Raw genomic sequence first — 18,469 nt, forward strand, 5'->3', positions numbered from 1 at the left:
GACGCGCAATGCGTGTCATCTATGGGTGCGGATGACACACATTTGCTTGTCATTGAAGCCACTGACATGAATCTCAGATGACACGCAATTGTGTGTCATAAATCTATGATGTGCATTTATGACACACATTTATGACGCGCATTTATGACCTTCATTGAGCGTAATTGAAGCCCCCGTCATAAATTAAGATGACACACATTTGTGTGTTATAAATTTATGACACACATGTATGACTTACATTGCATGTCATTGAAGCACACGTCATTAAAAAAGATGGCACACATTCGTGTGTCGTGATTATATTTCGTTAATTATATATATATATATATATATATATATATATTGTAGATTGACAAATAATTAAACTAAATCACATTTAATGCCTCAAAATACTAAATATATATATCATATTATATATAAGCAATCCATTTGCATAAAATATATTCACATTAAGTTACAAACATAATATTCATCAAATATGGCTATTTGAAAATAAAAAACCAAGAATGTTCTCAGATTATCACAAGAAGATACTAACAGATTATAAGATCTTAGCACATTAATTTTATTAAAATGGTGCTAAACGATATGTGCATAGATCAACCTGAGCAAGGTCACCAACAACATAGTCTCGGAACATCATAGATTAACCTCTGGGTATGTTGCAATTACAGGGAATACAAATAAATAGTTCTATAATATATAGAAACCTTACATGAGAATTTAATAACCTTAGACAAGAAGGGGAACTAATTATTACACACTATAAGGAACAATAAAGTCAAGTTCTACCATATATAGTGACCAACATTCAACAAGGTTTGCCACACCATTCACTTCAATAATAAGGTCATCTCGTATAAGATTACCAGACCATTTAGAGGAATAAAATAAGAATTCATAGGGAAAGCAAAAATGTTAGCACTATTCTCATTTACTCGAACTCAATTAAAACAAGTCCATTTCCAAATAACCTAGCATTAACAGAGAACTTATTGTGGATTCAAACTCGGGAAAATAATATTAAAAGGCAGTCTATTTATTTACCACAAAATAGATATTGAACGAATAATATGTAAGTGAAAATGTTAAGTGATTTACCTCCAAAATAACTTTTCTTCCACTTCTCTGATTTAATAAAAAAAATAGTTAAAAAAGGAAACAAATAACCTTAAAGAATTAAAAACTCAGAAAATAGTTAGCTTCGACTCACAGAGAAGTATTGATCCCATTAACAGATCTGGAACTACCCACTCCTCCATTTCCTAGGCTTGCAGATGCCATAATTCAGCCAGGTAAACTTTATAGAAACTAGTATTGGCTATCCACTAAATACTACGTAGTTCAACTGCCCATCCCATCCAAGCATATATCTTCCTAATGGATTCCCAAAGTTAAGAAGGAATAAACCATTAAAGAGGAGAATGTAGAATGTTTATTATCATAGGTTTCAAGCAAAAATAACATATATGACTTACATTCAAGGTGAAGGATCAGAACAAATAAAAAAAGTGCATTAAGAATATAGTTTCTTACATAACACCATAAACAAATAAATTCCTCAAATAAAAATAACTACAAGCTTCTAGGAGACATAAATTTAAGTTTCTAAGCATTCAAGTAAACTATGATACTGAAAACATATGGGAATCAAATGTTAACAATTACTTCTTCATATAGCATACAAAATATATACTTTTGTAGAATACGAGAGTCAGAAAAAAAAACAATGTAACAAGGAAACAATAGATTTTCAATTAAGAAACAACCTATCAAAAAGTCCACAGCTTAACTTCAAGTTCAAACTAGTGAGATCATCTACATAAAATTTGCTCCCTTCGAACAGTTAAAATCCAATTTCAGATTCTCTAAAACATACCCAAATTCGTTGTTTGTTTAAATCTTATGCCAATTACCATACCTTTATAAATGAACTTTCTTTCTATTAAATCAAGGTTATCAGCATGGTCTGTCAATAAAATAAATAAAGAGGAACAAATCAAAATTATTTCATAAACTTCGAAGCTGGGCCAGACCGGGTGATAGTAATAAACAGTTCAGAAGGGGAAGAAGAAATAGGAAAGAAATACAAAGCTTAACGAAGTCTTTTTCTAAATTTGAATACTCAACAGAGAAACAACAACACTAAAAAGTAAACACTTTGATCAAGCTTCGATAACAGAACAAAATTCCAACAAAACTAAGAGTGAAGACATTCACTTGAGTGGAATAAACCTGGATGAATGGGTGGCACCAATACCATGCCTTTCGTGCTTTACTAGCTTGTATGAGATTGAGAATTCAACCAAATAGTGGCTAATCATTTCTGGCTTGATTTCCACTTGATTGAAGGTCTTTCCTTTGTAAACACCAATGATAATACCAATCATTTCAGGAACTATAATCATGTTGCGGAGGTGCATCCTAACCGGCTCGGGTTTCTCACCAGGTGGAGCCTCCCGTTTCTGTTTCAAGACAGCAGAATAGCATTCTCGATATAAGTTGTTACAAAAAATTACTTGGATCATCATAAATAAAAATAGTTCAAGGGAAACTTTTATTACAAACAATAAATCAGTTAAATATCCCAATGAATCATCAAAGCTACCTACTTCACTGGCAAAATTTGCAACAAAGATATGCTAAAATGACACTACACTAGCTAAAATAAGGGCAAAGGAGAAATAAAGAAAATCATTTCATGATAGTTTTATGTATTGTGATATCATAAAAAATGATAGCTAACTATTACAACCATGAGCCCCTGGCATTATAACCTTCCCAACAAGGTTGCTAGTGAAACAGGGAACTACATTATGTACACAGATCAAGCGAACCAAGCAAGAGGGAACAACAACTGTACTGTAGAACTATATGATTATCCGTTACCAAAGGGAGTAACAGAAAATCAGATCACCGGATGTGCAATATAAACAAAGTGGATATAGAAAACTACTACGAACAATAGACCACTAGGTATTGAATCTAGAAAGAATTTTGAAACCGTAGATGTTCATCAATACAATTTATTTATGTCTAACATATGAAAGCAAATACACAACCAACAACAACACTATGAAGAACATTAGGAGAGACTACTCCAAAATCTTAGGCAATTTGCGTTTTCAATCTCAATACTAGAACATATGCAGATCAACACATTAAGAAAACACACACAAACTCTAAAGTATCAGTTAATTCCTCACAGTTAAAAAAGAAGGAAAATAGAAGAATACTCATAGCCTTGCACAATTTCTTGATCAGAGCCATTGGCTTCCTCTTCAAAACCCTCTGAAACCTAAACTAGCAAAAATGAAATATCTAAATCTCAAAATCAACAGCCATTGAAGAAGAAAAAAATCAAATAGAGAAAATAACGAGTGGTAACCTTCCACAAGCACGAGCAGGAAAGAGCTTGACGAGTTCATCAGTTGACATATCCAAGAGAGCATCAAGATCGACACCTCTAAAACTAAACTTCTTGAATGTTCTCGTCTTCGGTACCCCTGGTGCAGCAACATCAGCATCCACGTCCGCCTAAAAAAAGATTGAGATAAAAACATGGAAAAACACCATTGTTATGACAGTGTTTGGATCCCGAGAAACTTGAAAAATGGGGAAGCAAGCGGCGTGAACTTTGTTATTGAGGGGGAAGAAGCGGGAAAGGGTAAAAATAATGGGGGGGGGGGGAAATTAAAATTCAACTTTTACATATGACACACAATTAAAAGTGTACTCCGTGTTTTTGCAAATTTTTTGGATTATGACTATTAAATATGTCGCACATTATTGTAAGTCATAAATAGTTCATATTTTAAAAAACATGACATTTGTTTTTTGACACACATATTTTACAAGTCATAAATTAGCGTGTGACATCGTTCGTGTGTCATTAAAGGTATATTTTCTTGTAGTGCAGTGCACAAGTCATAAATTTTACGACATTAACAACTATGATATCTTTAGAGTTATATAAACCAACTAATGAGGAAAAGAAACAAAGACAGAAGATACTAAGCAAGATTATATCAGTTCAAACCAACAATTATAAGGAATAAGCCTATATCACCAGAATCAATTCTTTAACTAGTTTAAAGTACCATTGATGTTGGTTCTGCATCTTCAAAACAAAGTACAACACAAAGTTAAGCACAGTAATTCTACAAGAGCATGCTAGCAATAGCAAGTTCACACATTAAAATACATGGTCTTTGCTCATTGGCATGAATTTCCTCCATGTAAATAGATGTGCACTGAATAGGATGAGACAAATCCATCATAGTGTACTTATCAAAGATTCTAGATGCTTCTGAAATCTTAACATTGATAAAATTAAAAGCACTTCAAATATCATTTTTTCTTTTTAATTTTGAAATGAGGGAATTGGTAAAAAGAACAGTGAGAAGTTCTTGAAGAGTATTACCACAATTAATTTTCCAGCTGTAATCAAGAGCGTAAGAGAAGAAGTCTTCCATTTTCAAGTGTTTCTCTAAGTTTTCCATCCCAAAACATAACACTTCATCTACTGAAACATGCTCACTATTAGGTTCTGCAAGTAAATGCTCAACTTGAGCTGCTTCTTCCAAGCCAGGAACAACCGACCCATCCACTTATATCCAAAGATCAAAAGCAGGGGAAGAAGGGTGGGGAGCAATATAGTATTTATCAAATTTACACCCTTCTTTATGAAGAATAGCAGAAGAAAAAAAACGTGAAAGTGCAGCCAGAAACCGTAGAAGTAACTAAGTATCAATGGCAAGTGACACGTAAAACAGAGAAACAAAGGATGGATTAATTGAAAAAGATTAAAAATAAGTTTCTTACCCTTTGACATTTTACATCAGCAAGCTTCTTTATCAAATGTGGTTTCCCTTCAGTTTTCATGTTTTATAACCTTAGCTTGTAATACAATTCTTAACTTGCATTCATGTATCCAAGAATTCCCCACAACTGCTGATACACCAAAGCAACCAAAGCAAACAAACATTAGTAATTCTATTAATTAAACCAAATATGGAATTTAAAACAAGGAAATAAACGATTTTGAGTGTGATTATTTTTATATGCATCGTAATTCCTTCTGCATTTTAATGCGAAAAGAAATGACTACGACAAAAACACGAAGCAACAAATAAGTCTAATTTAAAACACCATTTCAAGCACATATCCATTCAAACACTTCCAATGAAACTTAAAAAGTTAAAAGAAAAGGTAAAAGAAGTAATTTCATTTTAATGAAAAAAGATGAAAATCAAGTTTACCGAGTGTCATCCATGATTTAACATTAAAAGGGGGATTATGAACTGCAATTTATCTTTTATCCAAACAGACCAATTATAGCGGCTTTATACTCAGATATCGAAGAGAAATATAGATATTTACAGTGAAATGAGACTACTTGAGTTGTTCAGTTCATCTACAAATTTCCTTTTTCTAAACTCAACAGAGAAAAGGGAGAAGATAATATCAGCTAACAAACCATAAAGTAAAAAAAATTTTCTTTCCCCGATGTTTTTACAGGAATCAAATAGGAAGTAAGAATCAAACATACCTCATGCATCCGCAAACTGATGACTAACCACTTATCACTCTCCGATCTACATAATTTTCAGCTCAAAAGAAAACTCTCTAAGAAAATTTAAAACTAGTAAAACCCAGAAAGGAAAAAAACAATATTAACTAAATGAAAAACTTGAAGAGATGGAGCAGATAACTAAGTTAAGAAGAGAAAAGGGAAAAAAAGAAGGGAATGTTCGTAAGAGAAGTTGAGAACAACAGAAGGCCTCGTAGAATGTAACAGAGGTAAAAAAGAGACTTTTGGGAGCATTGAAGCCGATACCCTGCTAAAATGAGGCTTTGAAATTTTACAGCGGGAAAACATGCGTATGTGATGAAAATTATGGGGGGGAAATTAAAAGACGACTTTTAGAGATGACACACAATGAAAAGTATACTCCATGTGTTTGCTAAATTTTTTGGATTATGACTATTAAATATGACATACATTATTGTAAGTCATAAATCGTTCAGATTTTAAGAAACATGACATTTTTTTTATGACACATATTTTTTGCAAGTCATAAATTAGCGTGTGTCATCGTCCGTGTGCCATTAAAGATATATTTTCTTGTAGTGATGAAAGGTGTGTTTCATCCAACATGTCTTTCTCCTCTTTTGTCTATTTATGTCAAGTCAAAATTGCACTCAATCAAACATATTTTTCAAAAGACGCTGTATTTTTGTCCTATAGATAACTGGTATTTTGATGAGTAATTTTGAAATGTATTGTTTTCTTAAATAGTTTATGGACAGGGCATATTTAGATAAATTAGCTAAAGAAGTAATAAATTTGTAAAATGTGAGGACGTGAGCATCAATGCAAGTAGTAGTAGAAATAGAAGTTGGGGACCCTTGTCCTAAAGATTGATGGGCCACACTCATTTATCACTTTTGTGGAACTGAAGATTGTCCTCCCATGCATATCGCCTTCCATTCAAAGCCAAATAAAACAAAATGCAAATTGAATGGCAATGCCTCAATTCCAGCAAAGTCCCATAACCCCACATACACTAAAAGATGTCAAGATGAGGTGGGAGGTGATAAAAAAAATCCTAAATACCCAAATCCTTATGGAAATGATCATGCTTTCTTCTTTGACAATCAAAGAAAGATTCTTAAGCTAAAAATAGATCATTGATCTAAGTCGAGAATTTGTGTTTATAAACTCGTTAAAGTATCTCTTAAGTGACAATGCATTTGTGAGTAATCTAAACCTGATCAAAAGCATTCAAGATAAAACCTTCTATAAACTTTTTCTGAATTTAAATATGTATATGCAGAGGCAAAACTACTTTCACCTCAACAAACGTCTTATTGGGTATTCAAATATAAACCCCATTTCCATGAACTTAACTATTGTCATCCTTAATATCAATTGGTCCTACGTTCACAATTTGTCCAAGAATATGGATTCATAGAACTTTTCATATAGATATATGATGGCATTAAATGTTCTACATCCATATGGTTTCAATAAACCCCGTTGGTATTAAGTTTTAATGTCAAACCAATATTATTTTAACACAAGACCCCCTTTGAGGCCTTCCTTCCACCACCCTTTTGCTTATTATAACATGTATCTAAGAAAAATGAGGAATGTCAATTACGTTTGGAGATTCCTCTTTAGGCTGGTATGGTACAATTGTTGAAAACCCTAAAACCAAGGTGGGGAGGTTGGGTGGCTTAGTATTAAGGCCATGTTTACCCTAAAACCCGGGTGGGGGGGGGGGGAGAGGTTGGGTGGCTTAGTATTAAGGCCATGTTTGCTTGAAATTCAAGCATTTTTTTTTGTGCTTCGGAGAATTTATTCATTAGAATGATATATTCCTTTTGCAAAGGCAACGCTGCGTGGCCCATCTTTATTTAACAACTCGGAGGGGTACTTTACAAAGCCGATATCCTCCCTCGGTAGGTGTTATCGGGATGGTGCAAAATGGATCTCATCGTAATTACCAAAATACTCCCTATCATTTTCTTTTTCCTTTCTTTATTGTTCTCACTAGGTTATAGTTAAGATTTAGGGATGAGTATTTGATCGAGTCGAGTCGAATGTTTTTTTTAGCTAGTCGAGTTGATCAATCTAATTTATAATTCAAATTTTAGGTGATTTTTTTAATAAAATCTAAATAATTTATAAAATTTGACTCAAGTCAAGTTATTTAAATTTTTATTTAAATTTAATAATAAATATTTATAATATTATGATACTATTTTATTCCTATTTAAACGAGTCTATACAATCATGTATCACTAACAAATCTATAAACCTAAAAATGAGTTGCCAAATTTTAAATCTCTTTTTCTTTTAAAAAAATTGGTGTATATTTATCCCTCTTCCCTCAATACACTAAACTAAATTTAATAGTTTTCTTAAAATAACAGGGATTCAATTGCTTCCCTTTGGAGCTCAATACATGTCATTTTCATATACGATATACATATATATTTTTATTTTTATACAAGTGATATACATACATCATGCAGAGTTGAAATACTCAACTTGAACTTGAAAATCAATCGATTAATTGCTAAAAGTTTCAAATTATTTGAGTTCTATTTATAACTTAACTTGAAATTAATATTTTTTTAGTCAATTCGAATTTATAGAATTACGAGTCAAGTAAAAAAATGTTTTTTGAGTAAGTTTTTAGAATACAAATTTATCCCCACTGAACCAAAAATAGAAGCACAATGATCAAACCAAAAAAATGCAAAAAACGATGCTAACAGTCCTCGTCAAACTAAAAAAATGCATTGTGTACCAATTGTCACAACACAAGGTATTTTGCATCTTATTTTCCAGAAAGATCAAGCACTTCCACAAATTCCACACAATGATACTATCGCCCATCAGTCCTTTTATAGTTTTTGGGTCGAATGACTAGAGTCACCATCTTGAATGATGCCATTCTCGTTCAAGTATTCTACAAATTCATCTATAAGATAGGACCATGAACCTTCGGCATCGTAATTTGATAGTGCAGAGTCTATCGTCTGCATGATAACAACACATTAAAAACAAGTTATCATGTTCTGAATTATGATGAACCAAACTCTTAGATCTTACTGGTATGGTAGGTACACCCGAATCTGAACGACATAGCCATGTATAAACACTTGCACTCGATTTACAGAAAGTAGGGTAGGGTGAAGTTATTATTCTAATGTGCGGTTCATGATGATGGATACAGTTTATTTAAACTCTATGCAAGCAGGAAGGAATATCCAAGACACTGAATTGAAGCCTTAACTTACTCTAGCAAACTCCAAAAGTTGAGACCACGTGTCCTCAGAGATCGCTTTCTTATGTCGGGCCTGGTTCAATCGGCATCAAAGCACAAATACAGTTAAAGAACTAAACAAGTTGGAAGAAATACAAACCTTTTGAAATTTCATATCTGACAAAACTTTACAAGCAAGGATAGAGATTATGGAGATTATCATCATGCAAAATATGTACCTCTGATGAAAGAAAGAAAGAGAGATTTACTTAAAATTTTCAGCCATAATTTCAGGCTAAAGAAATTCCTACTAAGCCAGCTATCAGAAGATTTACTTAAGGTAGAACATTAAACCTTTGGTAGCATAGAGATTATGCATTATCACCTTTTCACAGCAAAGTTTCTTACCACAGTGTTCATAGTCTAATTCAAATTTATATGAGGAAAACCATACCATATAATTATTATCTCAAGCAATATTGCAGGTCAGTTCAAAATGATTACTTCTGAATTGGTGACTATATTTGTCACGGCATATTACAAAATACCAAACAGGATTAGGAAGGCAAGCATATGTTTTTAAGGTACCTGTAAAAACTGGCACCAATGGTCAACCAATGGCCACTGCATCTCAGCAAAGAGCAATTGCCACATACCAATTGCAGTATCCAATGCCAAAGATTTCTGACCCTGAGGCAGAAAATAAATTATCTAGGTGAATGTATTCTTCCACCAGATTAACATTCTAGTGGATCTTCTTTGTTAAATCACGTTTTAAGGTAATTTTATTTCTAAATTAGCAAGACAAGTAATCTAAAGACTGAAACTTTATTTTTGTAACATAAACATTCTCCAACTGATCAAACAAGGAGAATCACGTGAGGCGGTCAACTGCTGACATGGAAAAAGAAACACCATGCCAGAAAAAATGTAGTCTAATTTGGATTAACTTTAATAAAACTAATAGCAGCAAATTGTTCTTCTGCCTAGAGATTAGAAAACTTCTATTATGGACAGTTGACATGAAAGGATTGCCTACCTTTTCTTTTGCCCAGCCAAATGCAAAGTTATATATCTCACGAAACTTTTCTGCAGTCACAATAAACAAAGACGAAAACAAGCTTGCATCACACAAATAAGTTCCGCTTATGAATCACAATAAACTAATTTACATAACTAATTTGGAGGGTTAAAAGAAAAAAATAAAAAAGCTGATTGTCTAAATATATCTATATAGAAGGCACTTCTGCTGCTAAACGCGCAACATGCATCACATGTTAAAATATTTTCTCGTTGGATACTGAAAATTAAACTCTATGGTGCACTGAACATACGCTCATCTTTCAGCTCAGAGCGCATAAATGGTATCCTCTCAAGAAACTTCTCCAATGAATCTATCCTGCCATGAAAATTTTTAAATTTCTGTCAGAACCACATTACAGTAGGACAGTATTGAATCTAATTTCATTTCAGGTTGGGAAATTATAAAAAGAAATAAATGCGCACCCTAGTGCCTTCAAACCAGTGAAAAACTCTTCTTTGGAATATTCACACATGGTAGAAGCCTTCATGTGCCATGAAACAACTACCTGCAATTTACCGCCAATATTAGCACAAGTGTCCATAAAATATTGGAACCAAATAGGAACTTCTAAATATCCATTGACATCTTGTGAAACCTCCTAGAAGATTTATGATAATGTCCAAAGTAACTTCAATAGTTTAACGCAACTTTTAACCTCAAGCACCCAGCATTGTCATTTTCTCAAGTCATCAATTATCATAACAGGAGTTAGGGCTTTGGACAACCATGCTAACCAGCATTGATGAATGAAAATTTCAGAACTATGCTCGCCAACTCATTAGCGTCTGCTAAAAGCCAAAATCCTCCTTCCACAACCCTCTAAATTGCAAATTGTTTCAAGTCCAACCAGATACTTGAAACATAATTTAGAAAAAGCCACATCACCATTATTAAAGACTATTATTATAGTGAGATGTAAAACTTGAAACTAATAGAATTCACAATGAGAAAAAGGAAAGACAGTCGTCCACACACATATGCAGTGCAAGGAAAGGATGATAAAAGCAATCAACATCATCAGCAGGATTCTGAAACGTTTAGTTAGCACTTTGAACTTGAGCAAAACGTAAGCTAAAGAGTAGAATATAGATAGTGAAAAATCTATGATTTTTATCACAAGAGGTTGTACTTCAGGCTGAGGACATACCATAACAATATCTTGGGGATCCACCTGTCAAAAGAAGGATTCTAGTTGTTATTTCATATTTTGAATTGCAAATGAATTTATGTACCAATGAAATAACAGAAAAGTAAAGGGGTAAAAAAGATGTTAGACAACAAATCTCAAAGGATCAAAAAGCCTACCTGGAGGTCACTGCATAGAAGAGTAATACCATCAGCCAGTATCATATCTGTGTCAGGATCTGAATAATATATGTGAGTAAGTATTTTATTTTTTAAAAGAGTCATGCAGGCTGCTAAATATAGCCATGGTATAAATCAATGGAAAGTAAGCTGCAGAAATGAATTCAGGATTTCATCGAAATGAAAATAAGAGTATATCAAAATCTCAAAGAACCGAAAGAAATTCAGCAGTTTTCTCTGTTATGTTCCATCAAAAATACTAAACTAAAGCAAACCACAAATTATTAAGGCAAACTATAAAATAGAATGAGAAACAAAAAAAAAATGGAAGGAGAGAGGAAAGAAAAGCTTGCCTTTGTATCTTTTATAAAGCTTCCGGGGAAAGAAAACATCAACAGCTTCTTTAAGATTCCAACCACTTGCCTTCAATGCTTCAATAGAAATTTCTTCACTACAATTAAATAACCATATGAATAAATACAGGAACTAAGGAACTGAAAAGAGGGCAGCAAACCACTGATACATTCAATATTGTTATAGAAAACAAAACCATAATTCTAAAGATAACTGGAAAAAATGACATTGATGGAAATGGGAAGAGACGTGATTAGCCTTACCAACAGGTTTTTATTGAGGAACCAGAATCAATCATCTCTATCAAAACACATCCATTGTTCCTTTGTTTTCATCTTTGCACATAAACCATTTTTTCCAGTCCATTTTTAAAAGTAGCTCTATATTAACAGTGATTTCAAAAGTAAATCCTAGGCACACCCAAATATTAACAGTGAAACCGCAAAATGAAAAAACAAAATCATCTACCTCGATTTAGTTATCGACATGAACTGCAAGACTTTGATCCCACGACTTCCCTCCAGTTTATGCTGTTACGAACAAAAAAATCATATTACTTGATATAAGCACATTTTCATTTTGTAGTAAATTTTATCTGTAAGAATAACTAACATCTCATATGAAGAAAAGATACCTTAATCGTTTATAAATGGAGGAAAATGGTTGGTACCGAGTCGAGGTTTACTACTAAGATAAAACATACAGAGTTGGAGCGCTACCAACTCAGCCATATATTTTGTCGAATTCAGCAAAATGAAAACGTTTAATTTGAGTTAGCTTCCTCAATTATCGTTTTCTTGAACTTAATTCCTTGTATTTTCTTCCATGGCGAATATTATGAGAGTACAGAGAAATCAAAATTTATAACAACCAAAAGCAACTTCTATGAGAGAAACATCAATCGAAGATAAAAGAACAATCTGGAAGTTATTCTTTAAAGGAAAAGCAACTAACCATATTGGAGTTTACTGAGTAAAAACTAAAGAACCCCAAAATCGGCAGCAAATTGAGAGTGAAAGTTGAAAGATGTTGCACTACACTCCAGAGACAGAGGGAAGAAAGAAACCGTTGTTTTTCGCTTCCAATTTCTTTCTTCTTCTTCCTCTCCTTCGTTTATAAAGAATTAAAAAAACGAGTGAAGAGAAAATTGAAAAAGAAGTTGCTAATTCGTTACAAAATAACAACCTTTCAAGTTCTTTTTTTTACTCTTTCTGCTATTTACAAAAAGAAAAGGCTTAATAGTAAAAAAAAAGGTCCAACGCATGCCTCATTCTTTCAATTTGGTGCATAACATTTTTTTTTCGATCTAATTGGGACGTCCTTAACTCATTTTGGTGCCTGGCCATGATAGGCTGTTAATGTGGGTCGTTAAATACCACCTGACATGGATATAATAATCAAAAAAAATGAATTTTCTAATTAAAATAATAAAAAATTAATTAATTGAAATTGAAAAAATTTTAAAAAGAGAGAAAAAACTTTTTTATCTTTAACCCTAAGTATTTTCCATTTCTTCCCCATCAATCTCTTCCCATTCTTATCCACCCTTTTTCTAGAAAAAAAGAAAAATTATTGGTGCATTTCAATTTCATTGTTAAAGAACTTCAAATGATAAGAATGGCATAATTCAATGCAAAACTAATTATGAATGCCTTTAACATCAGTCAAAATTCCAAAAGATTATGTAAGAAATAAAAGAAAAGACATTCCAAATCAAGGAAAGAATTCAAAACATAATTAAAATTAATAACGAAACATGCGAGATGTGCCACAAACAGTGAAACCCATATCGCTAAAAGAATTAACTTCGGCGATGCTACTATTAATTGAGTCGAGCTTATGGTGAATTTGAACTAGAAGCATCATACAGTAGGTGATGAAACCATCAATGAAGAAAAGAATGAGCAAGCCCATTCCTACACCTATTCTAAAAAGGAAATGTTGATCCTGCTTTGTATTGTACTAATAAAAAAAATATTATTTTTATCAAGTTTTTGAATTAAATAACATATATTATTATTATTATTATTATTAAAAATAATATTATTAACTATCATTAATAATAATAAATACATTTTTTCTACATTTAATATCATTAATAATTATACTTTTTAACCTTCTATTTTTTATAGTCATTTTTTATCTCGAATTACTTATTTTTTATGCATTTTAATTAATTTAAACTTTTATTATTTTTTACCCTTAATTATTTATAGGGTAAAGTATATAAATAGTCCCTCAAACTTTTAGGACACTTGTATTTTGGTCACCAAACTTTTGAAACTTACAATACAACCATTGAATTTTTAATTCATTCTCAATAAGGTCACTACCGTTACCTCCCATTACTTTTTGCTGATGTGGCACTTAACTCTCGTCAACTTCTCCTCCTCCTCCTCTTCTTCTTCCCCAAAAGCTTCCCCTATACACCCTAAAATTTATCCTTAATTTCCATTGAACTTGTCCAAGGTAAACAAAATGGAGAATTCGACTGAAGAATGTATATGATGGAAACCATGAAACTATCTTATTCATTTGTTCCAGACTGAAAATCCCCCCCCCCCTTCTTATCAGTTTGCTAGTTCTCAAATGAAAGAAAAAAAATATTAAATGACAGTTATTTGGGTGCAGAATTTTATTGATTTGGTTGGAAGTGAACGAGCATCTCAGGCCTTACCCACTAGGACAAGACTGAAAGAGGGGTTGCCATATAAATCGTAGTTTACTGACTTTGTCAACTATTGTTCGCAAGCTAAGGTTGGTTGGATTATCTTATGTTAAAGTGCTCTTGCTTTTCACAATCATCTACAAGAGATTGTTTAAACTCCAATTTCTTCAAGCATTTATATGTAGTTATTTTGGTACTGTAAGGCTGGATGATTCGTTTCCTTTTTGGTTATCACTTTTCAATTTTAGACTGAAACAAGGCATTTGAGGCATAATTTTGTGATGTTGTGCTTAATTAGATTCAGATATGAATATTTCTCAATGGCACAAATATTTAAATCGTTGTTTACTATACTTCTTGAGTGTTTGTTCCTCCAACCCAGTTGGATTTTTAGTAATAATCACAGTTAGATTGCTCCACTCATCAATGTGGTGCTATGGTAGATGCAGTGAACGAAGACAAGAACTTTGACAAATGAATAAGATAGTTTTCATGGCTGTCATCACATACATTTTTTAGTCAAATTCTCCATTTTTCTTCACCTTCAACAAGTTCAATGGAAATTAAGGATAAATTTTAGGGTTTACATGGGAAGCTTTTGGGGAAGAAGAAGAGGAGGAGGAGGAGGAGTTAACGGGAGTTAAGTGTCACGTCAGCGAAAACTAATGGTATGGGTCTTATGAAAATGAACTAAAAGTTCGATGATTGTATTGCAAGTTTCAAAAATTGGGTGATGAAAATATAAGTGCCTTAAAAGTTTGGGGACTATTTATATACTTTACCCTTATTTATAATATATGCATTACAAGAACTTTAAACATCATTCTTTTTTATGCAACCAATTACCTTTAATAAATATTTTTAACTAAAAATACAATATAATTCATATAAAAATATTCATGCAAATATCTTCGAAAAAGTTTATCGAGAAGGGGTATCGGTTTTATCGTAATCATCGTATCTTGCATAACATCTTCAATAAGAACGATAAAAAATAGCTTAAATCCCAAAATAAGACAGCCCCATTTTTCAATTTTTCTCTTCAAAATGCTTTATTTCACCAATTTTGCCAAATCAATTTGATAGAATACATGGCAGGGGTAGATTAAGTTTTGAAAAATTGCACGGAGGCCCCCGAAACATGGAAGTAGAGATGGAAATGATTGGAGTTGAATTAAGTTTTTATCAATTTGATCTAATTTGAGAGCATACAACATCCATTCATCTTATCTGGACTGATCTAAGGGGCATGTTCTCTTCATCGAAATTGATGTAACCTAAAATTTATGTTCTAACGAGTGATAATTACGTTTATGTTTGCAGCTTCCATGGCAAGGAAACTGTACTTGAGGGGAGGTTTTGGTGTTGGTGCCTTGAGGAGGATTTACGGAGGGGCTAAGATAAATGGAAGTCACCCTCGCCATTTTTCCTAGAGCAGTGGATCTGTGGCTCGTCACATTCTTCAGCAATTGCATACTACAACACAATTGTTCTATAGCGGCATTTTTTACGGTATTTTTAAACAAAGCGCCACAAAATTTGAACAAAAAGTGACGTTTACTGGTAAAACACCAGAAAACAAAGACATTAGAGGCTTTTTTTTTACTAAAAACGCTGCAATTGACTCCTATAAGGTGGCGTTTTTGTAATAAATACCGCAATAGTCATGCACCTTAGCGGTGTTTTTGTAATAAATGCCGCAATTGTCATGCACTTTAGTGGCGCTTTTGTAATAAACGCCGTAATAGTCATGCACTTTAGTGGTATTTTTGCAATAAACGTCTTAATAGTCATGCACCTTAGCGGTATTTTTTATAAATGCCACAGTAGTCATGCACCTTAGCGGCGTTTTTGATAAACGCCGCAATAATCATGCACTTTAGTAGCGTTTTTTATAAACACCACAATAGTATAGGGGTGATTACAAGGTAGTTTCTATTTAGAATATTTCTTAGTCATTGACAAAGCACACACACTGCCAGCACAATTGTTCAAACTCGGGATGTCTAGGGAGAAAATACCCTTTTTTTTACCAAGGTTGCTCAGCAAGTTCTTAACATTAATTATTAAATATAGTAATTATTTAACATCAATTTGTTTGGTTGATTGAGATAATATTTGATATAGATTCAATGGCGAAAGATTTAAATTGTCACACCTCAATTTTTGGGGCAAATAATAATAAAAGAAATTTTAGGAGTTCAAAGTATTTAAGTAAATTTAAGGGACTAAATTATAAGTTTTGAAACTTGTAGCTCGGTTTTTAGACTTTGGGAAGTTTAGAGACTTAACCTTGAATTTTCCCATTTTTCCTTGCACAGTGAAAAATAAGATATTAAAACCCCCTCCCTATTATCCCCAAAATCCTAATCCTAAATTTTTATACCCCAACCCTAACTACCGCTCTCCATCGCGATTTTCTCGGGTCCGACCACCTTGTCACGCTACGCCGCCGCCAGCGTGTCCGCTGTCCTCCGACAACCAATCCCTAGCTTTCAACGATCCCAATCTATCGTCGAACGTCGTTAATCGAAGGGAGGAAATTCATTTCATCGTCGCCAATTCTCTCCCCGATTCTGGAAGATCCAGCCGCCTGTGAGCCTCACCACCATAGTCGTTAGGCTCCCCATCCAAGCCCAAACAAAACTCAGCCAATGGTATCGCCTCACCGTTGTTCTATCACCGACAACCGTGAGTAAGCTTTGGGTTTATAGTTTGGTTATTTTTTTTTCGGTTTTGGTTAATCTTTGAGTTGGTTTGGCTTGATGATGGTGTGTAGATGCTCTAATGAAAAGGTCGATCACTCGACCTTCGTCGCCGTTTCCACGCACCACCATGCGTCGTCGTGTGCGTGTGGGGCTCTCCCATGCCCATGGGAATTTCTAGAACAACCCAGACCGGTTCAAACTGGCCCAACCCGATCTGAACCGGGTCTGTTTAACCCGACCGAGTCAACCTAAATTGAGTTAACTCGTCTGAGTTGACTCGTTGACTTTGATCGTTGACTTTGACCCAAAAAGTTAAATTTTCGAAAAGTCTTATTTTATGTTTTTTGACGTTCTGAGTCTAATTCTGAAGTCTGTTTCGCCAAATTCACACTCGGTAAGCCGTTTTTCAGTGTTTTATCTTCGGATTCAATTTGGGTTTTTAATTAAGTTTAGTTTTAACCTAAATTCGGTTTCTATGTATCCGAAGAATTATTGGACGTTGAATTAAGTTCAAGAGTGATCGATTGGAGTTTAAATGTTTGATTGATGGAGCACGAAGATCGAGGTAATACTTTACTACCTTTTGTATACTTTCTGGAACTTGTTGATAATTGGTAACAGATCGATGAAATGATTGGTCCTTTCGGTAAAATTTATTTATTTTTGGTCTCGAACAGAATTTCGGTAAAAAGACAGTAAACTATATAAGACTGAGATGGCTCGCATAAGAAACTATAAGATTAATAGGAAATAATTATAAGTTCAGTGATTCATTAATAAATGAATTGACATTAAGATCCGTAAATTTTGATTAATTTCTTTAAAGGTTAAATACTGGGAATATTTGGATAAGAAATTACCAAAAATAACCTTATAAGGTAAAATTACGAAAATGCCCTTGTACTATAAAAGACCAAGACTTCTTCTGATGATAAATAATAACCCAAAAAGGACATACTTGACCAATTATCAAAAAAAGTGCATATTGTTTGGTTGAAAGGAATTATCCAAATATCCTCGAGCTACGAAATAACTAAAATTACCTCAAATGTTCAAATGACCAAAATACCCTAAACTCTAAAGGAACTAAAATACTTTGAAGCATAATTTATCGAAAGTAATGCCACTAATAGAATTGAATGACTTGAGATGCAGTCAGTCATCTAACATTTTGGGATGCTATTACAACGTGGAAATGAAATAAATGCCAACGGAATACCTATTCGTCTCCTCAAGAACTGATCAAGGATGATTCTGATATTGATCAGATCAGCTGGTGCAGTCAGTAATAAGAAGTGAATATTAGTGAAGTATCACGGTCCTAATGATTGACAAGTATCGCAGTATTCGGATCTGTAGTTCAATCGGACTCAAAAATCCTGATAATTCAATACATAATCTTGAATACCACAAATCACCGCTCTATCCTTATTGAGTTAAATTAATGAGAATTCTCCAAGAACCAAAATGTCTCCAATACCCTATTTGTTTGAGGAATGGAATCACTCATGTCACAAAATTGTGAATGCCTTCCTGATACTCACTACGAAAAATATTTGAATATTGTTTG

General features: G+C 33.2%; 2 protein-coding genes and 1 long non-coding RNA gene across 3 annotated transcripts; all 3 read right to left on the reverse strand.

Moving 5' to 3' along the window:
• Positions 1-2,190: 2,190 nt before the first annotated feature.
• Positions 2,191-4,884, reverse strand: LOC120144690 (40S ribosomal protein S15-4-like). The gene is made up of 8 exons (XM_039158702.1): positions 4,825-4,884; positions 4,676-4,742; positions 4,424-4,609; positions 4,205-4,309; positions 4,101-4,120; positions 3,389-3,537; positions 3,244-3,298; positions 2,191-2,465 (listed from the first exon to the last, which is right to left on the reverse strand). The coding sequence occupies exons 1-8, from the start codon at positions 4,882-4,884 to the stop codon at positions 2,217-2,219; spliced, it is 891 nt and encodes a 296-aa protein (XP_039014633.1). The 3' UTR covers positions 2,191-2,216.
• Positions 4,885-8,235: 3,351 nt separating this feature from the next.
• LOC120144662 (DCN1-like protein) lies at positions 8,236-11,224 on the reverse strand. The gene is made up of 8 exons (XM_039158690.1): positions 11,170-11,224; positions 11,012-11,035; positions 10,287-10,369; positions 10,115-10,179; positions 9,820-9,869; positions 9,369-9,470; positions 8,815-8,874; positions 8,236-8,553 (listed from the first exon to the last, which is right to left on the reverse strand). Exons 1-8 carry the CDS (start codon positions 11,212-11,214, stop codon positions 8,419-8,421), a joined length of 564 nt encoding a protein of 187 aa, XP_039014621.1. The 5' UTR covers positions 11,215-11,224; the 3' UTR covers positions 8,236-8,418.
• A 304-nt stretch (positions 11,225-11,528) lies between these two features.
• LOC120144663 lies at positions 11,529-12,636 on the reverse strand. Its single transcript, XR_005518057.1, has 3 exons — positions 12,478-12,636; positions 11,992-12,053; positions 11,529-11,620 (listed from the first exon to the last, which is right to left on the reverse strand). It is a non-coding gene; the product is annotated as an uncharacterized LOC120144663 (long non-coding RNA).
• Positions 12,637-18,469: the final 5,833 nt, after the last annotated feature.

The sequence above is a fragment of the Hibiscus syriacus genome, unplaced genomic scaffold (genome assembly GCF_006381635.1).
Source record: "Hibiscus syriacus cultivar Baekdansim isolate YM2019G1 unplaced genomic scaffold, ASM638163v2 tig00110890_pilon, whole genome shotgun sequence".
Classification (NCBI taxonomy): domain Eukaryota; kingdom Viridiplantae; phylum Streptophyta; class Magnoliopsida; order Malvales; family Malvaceae; genus Hibiscus; species Hibiscus syriacus.